Source organism: Salvia hispanica, chromosome 4 (assembly GCF_029641045.1).
Source record: "Salvia hispanica isolate PSC_SH4W2 chromosome 4, Shi_PSC_v1, whole genome shotgun sequence".
NCBI classification, from domain to species: domain Eukaryota; kingdom Viridiplantae; phylum Streptophyta; class Magnoliopsida; order Lamiales; family Lamiaceae; genus Salvia; species Salvia hispanica.
Window position 1 is genome coordinate 18,131,723 of NC_142695.1, and position 14,082 is coordinate 18,145,804.

The following is a 14,082-nucleotide window of genomic DNA, read 5'->3' on the forward strand; positions in this document are numbered from 1 at the left end:
GAATGTTAGGTGAGAAGTATTTTAATATTTTGTATTCCACATACGTATTCTCTTTCTATTGACAATTTAGTAATTAAATAATATTATAATTAGATCAATATGTAATTTGCTAATATGATAATTAGATGAATACGTAACTAATTAATACTATTATAAATAGATGAAAAGTTATTAACTATTACTCTTGCATCGTTCAAGTATAATGTTGCATTTGATGTTGTTGTGATATTTGTTTTCTATGTTTTGCCGAATCTATCTCCTAATTTGCATGTTGTTTTATAATTTTTCGCAATAATTTTTTAGGGTTTGTTGGAAAGATTTATTTTATCAATCAACATAGAAAAAATTGTAGTTAGTGTTTGCAAATTATATAATAATATGATTTTGTATTTTTAATATTATAACTGGTATTATTAATATGAGGTACAATATGGATAAATATAAATTAGTGTACAAAATCATATGAATATCGTGTGTTTTTCTACTGACATTGTTGGTATGATTTATTTTTAGTATTTCTATATTTTTTTTGTTTTAGAGTACTGAAGATTGTGAATAATTTAAGATTTTATATTAATTTTGTTAGAAATAAATATTTGTTATTATTATAAAGAGTGAATGTTGTATTTGTAGAGGGATTTTGTTTTTCTTATTGATTTATAAGAAAATATCTATTTATAAATATTGTATTTTCAAATATTGTACTCCCTCTGTTTCAATTAATTTAGTACCAAATTATAAATACATATTTGGACGTTGTATACAAAAGATTTGGCACGGAATGTCGTCTGGGAATGTACTAGAGATGATAATTTGTGATTGCAACACCTTACCGCCCCCATTTCCCTCTCCCTATCTCTCTTCTCTCTCTATCTTCCCAATCGGAGCTGCTACTCGCCGCCGCTCCTTCCGCCTGACTCTCCGCCCGCCCCACCGCTCCCTCCGCCTGACTCGCTGCCCGCTCCACCGCTCCCTCCGCCTCGACTCGCTGCCGCTCCACCATTGTGTCATATCTCTCTCGGTTTCACGCCCCACCCCAGTTGTTGCCGCCCCGACCCCGACAGCCACTGCATTCGGTGGCCTCCGTCACCTTTCTCTTAATTTTTTTCATGTTTTCAAAATTTGTAAAATAAACTCAATATTTTGGTGTTCGAACTTTCAGAAAGGGTAGATCAAAAGATACTACCTTTGTTTGTCGCCGGTTTCCGGGCAGAATATATTATACAAGATTTTGGCCGCTACAATTCTCACCCTTGCAACTAACCGTTTCTATAGGAGTTAGGACTCGCGAACATCTTCCATCCACTAATAAGCCCATAAGGTCATCTTTCATTTCATTATTTTGGATATTCAGGCGATTCCACTTCTCTCCGGTTTCTATATCACTTGTTGCATCACATGGGACTGATAAATTTCTACTTGATACTGTCTTGTTTATGTATCCCTCTCTTCAACAAGAAGTCAGCATCGTATCCAGTTCCTCTCCACTGTCTGATACCGACACTAACATGGATACTGCCGAACTTCTTAAAGAAAAGGTCAATTTCTCTACTCATATACTAAATTCTCATGAACTTCTTAACTTTGTAGCTCAATTTGTTCTTGTGATAATTTTTTAGAAATGTAGTGTTATTTTACTATAATATGCACATCACCCAAATGCTATTTGTTTGGATGAGCTACTTCTCTTGATGGAATTGGTAGTATGTTGTGACTATGCTTGTCAGAGTATGAGTGAAGATTTTGGCTGCTGGCTTATTTTGTATGACAGCACACAACCCTGGCGAAAACCAGTTGACACTTAGAAAAAGAGAGGGAAAACCAATTATAAATAAAAAGTTAAAAATACATGATTGCAACTTATAAACTTTTTCGAGTGTGGCATAGATGCCATTGGAGCAATCTAAACTGCAACAGGGTTGACAGTAGCATATTTAGATTTAAGATTGCCACAATAATTTTAGCAAGTGACCTTTCTTTTGGATTAACTGATAGGGCTGATCAGCTTGCCATTTGAAGAGCGATCTACACTGTAATAATGTCTTACAATGTTCTTGTTTCTTTGGCGAATATTACTTTGGAGTGTTTAAGCCTGCAATCTCAGTTTGCTACTGCTAATCTGGCATAGATTCTAGGCACAGTAATATTTTTGTTCCTTACTTGCAATCTTTGTTTTCATTCTTTTACATTTTTAGTCGTTGGAGTAGTATTATACCATTACCATCTACTATATTCTTGTTCTAAATATTTGTCCTTTCTTCTGATGGTTGCCAATGTCATTTTCTTTACATAATATTCCTGCAGGGTAATGCTGCATACAAAGGAAAACAGTGGAATAAGGCGCGTAGTTTTTATACAGAGGCAATAAAATTGAATGATGCAAATGCTACCTACTATTCCAATCGGGCAGCTGCTTATTTGGAGTTGGGATGGTTGGACACATTCCACCATTATTTACAGCAGCATTTTCTTTCTTAAGTTATTTGCCAAACTTCTGCCCTTACACGTGCTTTTTATGCAGCTATCAGCAAGCTGAAGAAGATTGTAGCAAGGCAATATCTCTGGATAAAAAGGTCAGTGGAGCTTGCTCTTGCTTTACCTAATGAAAGTGATGTTGTGTTGCTGTTTTGAATCTAGTTATTTCACCCCACTAAATTGGCATGTTCACAGTCCCATTGCATACCTCCTTCCATGCTGGGTGTTATCTTGATAATGGATGTCTTTCAAGCTTTTCATTCAAATTGGCGATTTGTAATGATATTCTTGATTCAAATCTATTTTCTTGACTGAGTGCCTTTTGTATTACTTGAATAAATCTCTACCTAAACATTCATTAAAGATGAGCCTTAATATTATAGCATGCTCTTTAAAAGATTATTTTTTTGATTTTATATCCCGAACCTGACAATTTCCAATGTTCAAATAGATCTTGACTGAGTGCACTTTTGTATTACTACATTATATGTGCTGCCAATAAACTGTAAATAACTAATTGTTCCATTTTGGATGCGTTCCTGTTTAGTACTTGGAGTTCTCCTCATTGTCCGTATTCCGCGACTGTTTTTCTAGCATATACAAGCTTCACCTAAAGTCAAGCAAACTGCAGCTCTCATTGTTCAGTCACATGTCTTCATGGTTCTGGTTTAAGTCCTATCTGTTTTAGTCAAAGCCGTGAAAGAAATGTGATTTGCTGACAAGTGCATGTTAATGAATCTTCACTTAAAAAAGTTAATCTGATTAAATTTCCCCCTCGCTCTCACCCCCTGCAGTACGTGAAGGCCTATTTTAGACGAGGGACAGCTAAAGAATCACTGCTTCTCTACAAAGAAGCTATTGAAGGTTAGGCAGGACTTGTGAACACTTGCAGTTCTTTAGAGCATGATTGTAGCTTACATGTTCATAGTATCGCTGCTAATGGTTTTCGACTTGTCTATATCAAATATCATAATCTGTTGTGGTGACCTACAGACTTCAAGCATGTGCTCCTTCTGGAACCACAAAATAAGGTCGCCGGTCAAGCGGAAAAGAGGCTAAGGAAATTAATCACTTGAATTCTTCTGCTGCTTCATCTGGTAATTTAAGGTTGGACATACCCAAGCTGTTGTTTCATGCACTGATTCTTTTATTAGGAAAAAAATTATGAGTTCAAGGTGGCTAATGTCTCCACGAAAAGAATGGATAAATCAGTTCAGCTATATAACTAGAAAAAAACTTCTTATATGATTCCAGGTCGTAGTTGTGGAACAATCAAAGGTATCAGTTTTCCTTTTGATTATTAATTTGTTAATAAATAATAGTAGGAATTACTTATATCCAGCATTACTTCCTGACTCCTGTAAAGAACACATGTTCTCACAACTGTTCAAGCTCATGGTTTTAAGGTAACCGGTGGGCCATATTCATTGTGAAGGCAATAATGTAAAGACTATATAATTTCTACATAAATAATGAATTAAGAAAAAGTTAGAGAATCGTAACTTATTGTATAGATAAAACAAATAATATTAATATGACCGAACAATGTTTGCCTATGTCTCAAACAAGGCATGTACAATAACATTCTACATAAAATCTTCTTCCCATATAATCTTCTTCCCATATGCACAATATTTATTTGGAAATCAGCGTTAAGGATTGCCATTTGAATAAACTGCAAACTGCTAGAAAAACAATTCTACTTCACTTGTTCCAAAGTGAAGATGGAGTAATAAAATGATGCCATGGAATAGAAAGCACTTTATACAAAATCTCCATCCACAACCACAATATCAGTTCGTGGGCATACACATTAAATTTATGTATATTAATATTAATATTGGTAAATAATCAACAAATTAAAATCAACACCACTGATTATATTTATAGATATACATAAATTGACCGAAACTCAACCTTAACAATAGCCCTCTCTCCTCTCTCCCTCCACAAAATCTCCACGCCTTGCTGCAGTCCCTCCATCCAAACTACATATCCAAATCCCCCATTCCATCTCCATTACACACAAAAACAAAAAAAAAAAAAACAAAAAAAGAAGAGAGAGAGAGAATCCCAATTCTGCCATGCATATTTGTGCATGTGTATGTGCGTGTATGTAACAATGCTCAATTAAATCAAAACAAAAATCCCTACATACAAATATATTCATACGTGTTATATATATATATAAACACACATACACACACAGATAGAGAAAGAAAGGAACCAAAAAAAAATGGCCCGTAGCCTGAGCCTGACCGGATCGGCGGACTTTCTGTACCGGAGCTTCTTCTCATACTCGGGGCTCCGGTCAACGAAAACGGATCTGCAAGAGGGTACGGTGATGCACTGCTGGGTCCCGAAGAGCCATAAGGCGTCAAAGCCGAACCTGATGCTGGTCCACGGCTTCGGCGCCAACGCCATGTGGCAGTACGGCGACCTCCTCCACCACCTCATGCCGCGCTACAACGTCTACGTCCCCGACCTCCTCTTCTTCGGGGAGTCGTGGACGCGACGCCCTGACCGCTCCGAGGACTTTCAAGCGCAGTGCCTGATGCGCCTGATGGAGGCGCACGGGGTGGCGCGGCTGAGCGTGGTGGGGATCAGCTACGGCGGGTTTGTCAGCTACAGCATGGCGGCGCAGTTCCCGGAGATGGTGGAGAAGGTGGTGGTGTGCTGCTCCGGGGTGTGCCTGGAGGAGAAGGATCTCAAGGAGGGGTTTTTCGAGGTGGCGGATCTGGAGGAGGTGGCCAGCATTCTCATGCCGCAGACGCCGCAGAAGCTCAGGGAGTTGATCAAGTTCGCCTTTGCCAAGCCGGTCAAGGGCGTCCCTTCGTGCTTCCTCTCCGATTATATCCACGTACGTCGTCGTCTTTTATTCTTGTTTTTACAAATTTCTTTTGGTAGGGACTATATATTCTAAATTTCGAACAAAATGCTGAAAATTTGGTGATATTAGGATGAAAATTTGGGGATCTATCATGTAGTTTTGAGAATTACTCAGAAAAATCATAGAGTTTTGATTTGTGTTTAATTATCTCATGATAAAAGTTTGGTGGATATGCAAAATTGGCCAATGAATTAAACAAAATTGTCTATTTATAAAGAAGATATATCATTTGGAAGAAGAAGAGATATGTAGTTTCTCAAAGAGATATCTTACATGTTTAATTTATTTTTGGTGACAAATTGTTTGGTGGAGTGCAGGTTTTCTGTACAGAATTTCTTGATCAGAAAAAGGAACTAATTCATGCTTTAACCGCCGACAGAAAGCTCGATAGAATACCCAAGATCGAACAGGTTATATAAATAATTTCAACTTCTTTTTCTTATAGGTATATCAGAATTTAAACTATTGCTTAATTATTTGTTTTTGTCCATATATATATAACAGCCAACGTTGATCATATGGGGAGAGCAGGACAAAATATTTCCACTTGAGTTGGGATTCAGACTTCAAAGGTTAGATGCCACCAACTTAGTACTTCATCCATAATACCATTCATACTTTTCTTGTTAAGTTGTAAATTAAAGATAATTAGTGTAATTAAATTAGTAATTTAAGTATAATAAGAAAATACTTAATTAACTCAGCCCTAATAACTTAATTAAATATCCTAATTCTTATTAAAAATAAAACACAGTACTATTATTTTTCTATCTACTGCTCATAATTATATATTATTTTATTGGAATTGATTTAAAAAGCTAATTTATCATAACATTTTTATTTCTATTTTTGATTAACTAAATTTTTCAAAGACATATTTTTTCACATATTGCATTATTTCAAATTTTCAGTTTTTACCTAATCATATTTGAATTTTTAAATAGTTTAGTTAAAAATAAAAAGAAGACGATACAGATAAAAATAAAAATTTATTTGTACTTTTAAATAGCATAAGGAAAATGTAAAAAAAAATGAAAAAAAGAGAAAAACTGAATAAAAAATGACATAGTTTGGTATAAATACACCACAACAAGGAGTGTTGCGCGTTTTATTAAACTTAAGGTATTTACAGATTCACATATGATTAGATAAAAATTGAAAAATGTAATACGTGAGAAAAAACAATGTTTGAAATTGATTAACTTAAATATCAAATGAAAATCTAAAAGAATAGAAAAGATTTTCAAAACAAAACAGTGTGGATTCAAAAGACTAAAGTCCAAATTTGGTAATTTATATTTGCTCTAAAAAACTTTTTGGTCCTATAGAGTATGATACTTTTTGGTCCCAAATAGTAATATTTCGGTCCACAATTAACATTTTCCTTTAAATTTAACAATCAAACATATATTGATCAAATTAGTGACTTAATTATAAATCTAGTTAATCAGGTTAACCAAACAAATTCAATATTATTATTTATATTAATATGTTTTTACCTATATTAAAAATATTAAGTCATAAAATATATTTTTACAATATAAAATATTAAAATTTATAAAATTTTTACCTAGAATATAAAACTCAATTATAATTTATAAAATATTCACAAATTTTGTTTTTATTATAGGTGAAATTCATAGGAAAAATGTTTTATCAATTCAAATTTAATATATTTTAATTAAATATTTTATAAATTATAATTTAATCTAATATTAATTATAGGTAAGAAGTATTTTATAATTTTATATTAAATTAGTTAGGTTGGTATGACTAATTAGATTCATAATTAAGTCATTAATTTGATCAAAACATGTTTCATCCTTAAATTTAACGGAAAATGTTAATTATGGGTCAAAACATATTGTTTGGTATAAAAAATTGTAACTCACTCAATGCATAGGACTTAAATTTTTTGTAAAGCAAATGTCAGAGACAAAATTTAGACTTTAGTCGGTGTAAATAACACCACTGCATGAGATGGTGTGTCAATAGACACCACAGATGATCCTCTCCCAACATAAATTTATAGTATTAAAACAAAATAAATACTCCATTCGTCCCACAAAAGATGTCACACTTTCCTTTTTAGTTTATCCCACAAAAGATGTCACATTTCTATTTTTAAAAAAAGTTCTCTCTACATGAATATAAAAATTATATTTTCTCTCTCCATTTAACACACATAAAACCTTCTAAAATCCCGTGCCGTCCCACAAGTGTGACATCTTTTGTGGGACGGAAGAAGTACTAATATTGATAAAGAGTTGAACAAAAACAATGCTACTAAACAGTGGCGAAGCCAGAACTTTAACATTGGGGGGCCCACATTATCATTGGTAGTTGTGAGCAACAACGAAAGTTAAAATTGAGAATAAAAATACATAATTTTCCCTATTAAAATATACAAAAAAAGATTAAAAACAAAAGTAAACAAATGAATACAAAATAAAGTTATAAATAATATGAAAATAATAGAGAATTTTTTGATGGTAAAATAGAAAAAACAAAGCCAAAATTGTAAATGGGGCTAAGCAAAATTCAAACCCCAGACCTCATTATACACAGACTACACCTCCATTCAACTGCGCTACTACATACTTACACACATTTATTAAATATATATAGATAATATAGTAAGTACTAAAAATGATGGGGGACCATGGCCCCCCCGGCCCTAATGTAGCTTCGTCTCTGCTACTAAATGTTGCTCGATATATTACTCCCTCTGTCCCATTAAAAATGAAACATTTTCCTTTTTAGTTTGTCCCATTAAAAATGAAACGTTTCCTAAAATGGAAACATCTCTATCTCTACATTTTTATCTCTCTTACTTTATACTCTCTCTTCATTAACTCACAAAACAACACAACATAAAAACCCGTACCGATTTTCAAATGTTGCATATTTAATAGGACGGAGGGAGTATTTTATATTTCTTCTTTCTTTTATTTAAATCTTCACTTGTAAAATTGCTAGATTGTACTAATATAATAATTGCAGGCACATAGGTGACAATGCAAGAATTAAAGTGATAAAGAATGCTGGACATGCTTTGAACATTGAAAAACCAAGGGAGTTTGCTAAGCATTTGAAAGCATTTTTAATTGAAGATAGTTCTAGCCCAAGATCAAATTGGAATTGGAGCTGGAGCCCTAACTTGAGTTCATATTCAAATTCAAATTCGAGTTCAAGTTCAAGTTCATATTCGAATACCAACCCTTACTCCCTTTCATCGTTGCGACAAAAAAATTTCTTCAGGACTAGTAGCCCTTGATATTAGTTCTCTCTCAAATATTTGACAAATTTGTTAATCAATTTTATTGGTCATGTATGCATAATCTTTTTGCTACATGATAAGTGTGAATCTATTACTATTCGTCCACAAAAAGTTTTGCTTATCATAGGTATAAGATTTAATACAAAATTTATAAAGTGAAAAATAGAAATATACATAAAAATTTGTTAGTACAAAATGAGAAATTTATAGTAGTAATAGATAGAAACTAATTCAGATATTTTTGTGATTGGAAGTAGTATTTAGTTTCAAAATCAATTATTCTGGTCAAGATAAAAATAAATCTCTACTTCCATAGCTATAAATTGTGGACTAAAAAATGGGGCAGAATAAAATAACCAAGAGAATAATTATATAATATTTCAAAATGATTTTTATGGTATAAATAAAGGTTATTTGCATATAAATATATAAAATTTTGATCTTTTTTAGTTTTTCCTTCAAACAATATTTAATGAATACAAACGCATGGACTTTGCATTTTTCAACTTTTTTCCAAAAACAAAAAAAATAAAAACTGATACTACTATGACAAATTAGAATATATATGACAATCAAAATGATGTCATTTTAATTTAATTAATTTCTTTAAGAAATAAATCATTAATTCCACAATACCAGAATCCTCACATAGCTATCTACCCCTGTTTCCTTCGCTCTTTTCATTATTTTTCCAATATTGATTCCAAGAGGCTATTTAAAAATTAAACTTCTACATTAATCTTGTTTTATTTGTTAGGATACTAAATAATGTGGCAATATTATATAAATATGTTTGAATTCTCTTGCAGTGGAAAATTATTCAAATAAACGAATCCCACAATTTAAAAACCCCTTCAACTAACAATTAACTTTCTAAATCCAGGCTAGAAACAAATATGAAAGGTTTTCATACATTTATATAACATGATTCACATGTTACAAAATCGGAATATGAAACATTTTTGATCACATGTACGAAATTCTAGTAGAAACTCATGCTCCCTCCGCACCCTAATTTGTCACCATTTAATCCAACACGAATTTTAAAAAATATAATAAAAAATGAGTTGAAAAAGTTAATAATAAGTGAGTCTTCGAGTTAGTGAAAGATCTTTTATATTAATTTTATAATAAAATGTGAATGAGAATGAGTTAGTGGAAGATGAGATCACTGGAAAAAATGATAAAAATGAAAGTAATAAATTTTTAGGGACGGAAACAAACGAAACATGTGACAAATTTTCGGAGAAGTATCATAAATTAGAATGCAAAGGCAAAATTAGAACAACACAAAAAGCATTCTTTAAATAAAAAAAAGTCAATAGAGAAATGGGATAATAGCTTTCCTGTTTGTTGGATAATCTCCAGCAAATTTCTTCAAATACCATCTATGATTGGCCATCGCTCTCGGCACCAAATTGGCGCAAGTGTAGAGAAAAAAGGCCAGGCCGGCCCACGACCACGTCATGAAGGCCCAGCCCGCCCACTCCAAAATCTCCCCCAAATAATTAGGGCAACTCACCCACTCAAAAAGCCCGCCTTTAGGAACCCTATACCCACCCCCCTTCTCCTTAAGCGCCAACAAAGCATAATCCGACGAAATATTCGCCGCCGCGCCGCCGGCGAATACGGCGGCCCCGGCTGCCATCCGCCACCAGAACCATCGATCGGCGCTGAGATCGGCGTACTCGGAGACCCAGCGCGCCTGCAGGTAGGCGTTGAGGAGGTTGAAGGCGAAGGCCATGGCGGCGACGCTGGCCGGAAATCCGGGGGTGTTGCGGCAGCGGAGGAGGCGGAGGGGGTAGAGGAGGGTGCGGTGGAGGTAGTGGAGGAGGAAGGGGGAGATGAGGGCGGCGGCGCGAGGAGAGGGGGAGTTTTTGCCGAGGGGGAAGAGGAGGAGGGTGAGCCAGAGGGTGGGGGATTCCATGAGGAACCAGGCGAGGGGAGGGGGGAGGGAGGGGCCCCACCCGGGGCGGTGGTGCTTGCCGTAGGGAGCGGTGAGGAAGAGGAGGGAGATGATGGTGGGTATGGTGATTGCGAAGAGTGAAAGGAGGCAGTAATTGTAGAACTGTTGATCCAGAAACACAGACATTCTGTTTTTTGGTTTCTGTGATTTCGAATCAGAGGAAATGGATTGCGCTTGCTGTGGACTATTGTAGTCAAAAGATACACTGAATGTATTTATGATTATTTTATCTTCTCAATTATACTCCCTATCTCTATTCTAGAAATACTCTCTCCGTATTTCAAAATAGAAATATTTGAAACGATATCAATTTTAATATAATTAGTAAAAGCAAGTGAAAAGAATTGATAAAGTAAGAGAGGGGAAAAGAAAAATGAGTAAAGCAAGAAAGAGTATAGTTAGGTGGTGTTCGGTCGGTAAGACTAAATCTCATGATTAAATATATATCATCTTTGGTTCATAAGATTGACCCACACAACTTAATAATCTCATGATAATTAGTCATAGCCTCCTCCTCTGACTAAAATAATCACACAATTTAATCCTAGATGGATAGTCTCATGATTATTAGTCATGACAACCGAACGCCACGTCGCCACCTTAATGGATTGTGGGGTTTATGTTAGAAAGATTATAAAACGAAAAAAGAAATAGTTGCTATTCTTAAAAAAAATACAAAGTTCATATTTTCAATGGACAAATCATAATAAAAATGCTTTTATTTTTGAGGGAAACAGATGAATTAATTTCAGTAATTTGTTTGTGGATTTGGTTACGTTTTATGACTTTATTATTCTAATGTTATAGGGCGCATATTGTACAGACTGAGACTGAGTGATTTGATAATACAGATTTTGAGAATAGTTATAGAGCAAATTACTAATATAGGGCACATAGCAATTTTGTGATTCAACACTTTTACATCACTATGTGTAAATTCATTACTCCACTTATTTAGTTCTTTATCTGCAGCCCATCCATTTCTATATAGTAAAAGTCTTCGAGTGAATCTCAAATTGGTGAGAAGAAGACAGTTGAGGTTCCTACATGCAGGAGTAAACAATCAATAAGTATTACTCCATATTAGTGCATGCATGATATAGGAGTATATACCTAATGTGCAAAGGATGTGTTGAATTGCCCAAAATCAAATTTAACATGAACAAGATTATTAAGATGACATTTTCAGCCAAACAGCCCTTTTGTAGGGACAGGGACCTTACCTTTGCCAAAATCTAAACACACACCCCCTGAGTTTGCTAAATCAATTAGAAAATATCTTGCTTAGGTTTATGCAAACACAAGAAGAAGAAAAATGTAAATATAAACATACATACATACGGTACCTGTATTGCTTTGGGGCCATATCTGTTGAGACCGAGAGCCCGTTGTATTGCCCCTATTCTGTTGCGCAGAGCAAGCATCAGATGCCCATAACTCACTCTCTTGGCTTGCTCCAATGTCTGGACAAAGCTGTAAGTAAGCGCCCCCATTGCCATGCCGGTGAAAGCCTGTATAGATATAGTAGAACCATTCCTTAACAATGAAATCGGGAACGTTAGCAAGTTTGATGAAATCGGAAAATATGACATACAGTGGTATCTCCGGAGCTCTGATGATCATCGCATGCGCTGATAGAGATGGCCAAGCCCCCACTGGTGCCTTTGTAGGCGCCATTCGGGGGGCAATGATCCTCCCATTTGTAGTATGCTTGCCTGATCAAACACATGAGGAGTGTGTGACATATATATAGTGGGGTGAATGATCTAAGTCAAGAGAAAATTAAGACCTATTGACTCTGCAAACATTTGTGAGATCTAAAAAGGTGCCACTGGAGCAAGTGTCGACGATGGCATGAAGGGTTGCCCCTCTTGGCAACGGCCTAACAATGATTGCATTCAGTTCATCATCCAGTATCCTTCCCTCTGTCTCGTAGTCAACCGGCATTAGGGACTCGTCGTATCCATCCACCTCATCATCATCCCGGTCCCTCACCTGTGACCCATGCCCCGAGTAGTGGAACACCAGCGAGTCCCCTGCCCGGCTGCCTTCAACTAGCCACCCCAGCGCCCTACGGATGTTTCTCTTTGTCGGAACACGCATGCAGTCCTCTTCCTCCTCTGCACCACATATATTTTCTCAACAAAATCATACTACTAGACTTATACTCCTATTTACGTGTCATCTCAGTTTTTTTTTTAAAATTTACTACCACAAAATACAAGTAGACTAATTTTGTTTACAGACCAAAATGGCAAAACAAGACTACATACTATACTATACCTGTTAGGACGAGGATGCTGGAGAGGGGAAAGCGGAACTTCTGGAGCAGAAGCCTCTTCATGGACATGACATCGTTGACACTGCCCCGAAGGCTCTGTCTATGCCCCTTGTAGGTGATGCCACATAGCACGGCTCGTTTACGTCCATAAGCATGAGAGGTGGGATTCAGCTGCTGTGGTGGTGCATTGCTTTGATACACCCTGCCATTTGCTGCATAGCCTTGGTTAGTCGAGTATGGAAAGTTGTAGGTTCGTTCCAGCACTGTGGAGCCGCGGCAGCTAGGGCAGTAGAAGCTCTGCGCCTCGAGTGGCACCACACAGACCATCCGGCATCACCTGCAGCTTACTCTCTTGCTCGTCATTTCCTCTCTAAGATTCTTGGCTTTTACAAGAGTTTGTGTTAATGCTGAGGGTTCTTTCCTCTTTATTTATAGGAAGATATATGGATATACCTTCAGTCCATCGAAATAAACAAAGGATAAGCCTATAGTATTATTTTTATCTACCTGGACTAATCCTTGGAAAAAGTGGTTGGGACTGAATCAGAACAAGTAGACTACCAGTTGAGAAATGAATATAATGAAGCTTTTTTTGTGATTGCAATAAGTCGATTGGGTTCCATGCTTATCAGGATATCATTTTCTAGATAAACAAATAAATCTCTCGAATGCTGATTCTCTTATGCCATAAAAGCTTCATTCATGTGTTTCATGATTCACTGATTTTTCAAAAGGTGCATGTGTAACATACTTGGTGGTAGCTTTGGCAGACATGCGTAATACTACTTGTGATTTTATTTCACATTGCCAAAAAAATCAACAACTTTTTCTTGGTATTTCTAAAATTGATACCTCTATAAATACAAATTCGGATTTTTCACAAATAAACTATGCTTTTATTCAGAAGGCATTTGTTGTACACAATAAATACAAATTCGTTTTTTTCCTACTCTGAGTTATCAGTAATTTAGGGTTAATCAATGGATCCATTTATATTTTCAATTCAAAAACATTATAAGAGCATTCACAGGGGACGATCTCGCAGCCGGCCGATCGATCGGCGGTGAAATCATCCCATATGGTGGGTGAACCGCCGATCAATGGTCCCTCCCCAACGCCCTACATGTCATCCGCGCCGACCGCGATCGCATATTTTTTTTTAATTCCAAAACTCACACTATAAATACCCT

The 14,082-nt window shown here is 35.6% G+C and overlaps 3 protein-coding genes across 7 annotated transcripts; 1 reads left to right on the top strand and 2 right to left on the bottom strand.

Moving 5' to 3' along the window:
- Window positions 1–794: 794 nt before the first annotated feature.
- LOC125193173 (uncharacterized) lies at window positions 795–8,717 on the top strand. Of its 5 annotated transcripts, none has more exons than XM_089069896.1 (10): window positions 795–1,321; window positions 1,462–1,538; window positions 2,305–2,432; window positions 2,522–2,573; window positions 3,270–3,339; window positions 3,469–3,582; window positions 3,730–5,335; window positions 5,683–5,775; window positions 5,870–5,937; window positions 8,369–8,717. In XM_089069896.1, the coding sequence occupies exons 7-10, from the start codon at window positions 4,712–4,714 to the stop codon at window positions 8,640–8,642; spliced, it is 1,059 nt and encodes a 352-aa protein (XP_088926022.1). In that variant the 5' UTR covers window positions 795–1,321; window positions 1,462–1,538; window positions 2,305–2,432; window positions 2,522–2,573; window positions 3,270–3,339; window positions 3,469–3,582; window positions 3,730–4,711; the 3' UTR covers window positions 8,643–8,717. The 5 variants fall into 5 exon arrangements, with proteins under 5 accessions (XP_088926022.1, XP_047946879.1, XP_088926019.1 ...); XM_048090922.2 differs by having other exon boundaries at window positions 795–1,076; window positions 1,163–1,321; window positions 3,469–5,335; XM_089069893.1 differs by having other exon boundaries at window positions 1,459–1,538; window positions 3,469–5,335.
- Window positions 8,718–9,826: 1,109 nt separating this feature from the next.
- On the bottom strand, window positions 9,827–10,854 carry DET2 (3-oxo-5-alpha-steroid 4-dehydrogenase family protein). The gene has a single exon (XM_048091100.2). The coding sequence runs from the start codon at window positions 10,735–10,737 to the stop codon at window positions 9,964–9,966; it is 774 nt and encodes a 257-aa protein (XP_047947057.1). The 5' UTR covers window positions 10,738–10,854; the 3' UTR covers window positions 9,827–9,963.
- A 511-nt stretch (window positions 10,855–11,365) lies between these two features.
- On the bottom strand, window positions 11,366–13,255 carry LOC125192403 (metacaspase-1-like). The gene is made up of 5 exons (XM_089069590.1): window positions 12,895–13,255; window positions 12,401–12,731; window positions 12,206–12,326; window positions 11,958–12,122; window positions 11,366–11,654 (listed from the first exon to the last, which is right to left on the bottom strand). The coding sequence occupies exons 1-5, from the start codon at window positions 13,217–13,219 to the stop codon at window positions 11,595–11,597; spliced, it is 1,002 nt and encodes a 333-aa protein (XP_088925716.1). The 5' UTR covers window positions 13,220–13,255; the 3' UTR covers window positions 11,366–11,594.
- Window positions 13,256–14,082: the final 827 nt, after the last annotated feature.

Excerpts from the sequence above, each read along its gene's own strand:
- LOC125192403 (XM_089069590.1), bottom strand. The coding sequence starts at position 13,219 with ATGGTCTGTGTGGTGCCACTCGAGGCGCAGAGCTTCTACTGCCCTAGC. Across the intron at positions 12,732-12,894 it reads CAGCATCCTCGTCCTAACAG|AGGAGGAAGAGGACTGCATG; the intron begins GTATAGTATAGT and ends TATGTGGTGCAG. Across the intron at positions 12,327-12,400 it reads AATGTTTGCAGAGTCAATAG|GCAAGCATACTACAAATGGG; the intron begins GTCTTAATTTTC and ends GTGTTTGATCAG.
- DET2 (XM_048091100.2), bottom strand. The coding sequence starts at position 10,737 with ATGTCTGTGTTTCTGGATCAACAGTTCTACAATTACTGCCTCCTTTCA.
- LOC125193173 (XM_089069893.1), top strand. The coding sequence starts at position 4,712 with ATGGCCCGTAGCCTGAGCCTGACCGGATCGGCGGACTTTCTGTACCGG. Across the intron at positions 5,776-5,869 it reads GAATACCCAAGATCGAACAG|CCAACGTTGATCATATGGGG; the intron begins GTTATATAAATA and ends TATATATAACAG. Across the intron at positions 5,938-8,368 it reads TTGGGATTCAGACTTCAAAG|GCACATAGGTGACAATGCAA; the intron begins GTTAGATGCCAC and ends TAATAATTGCAG.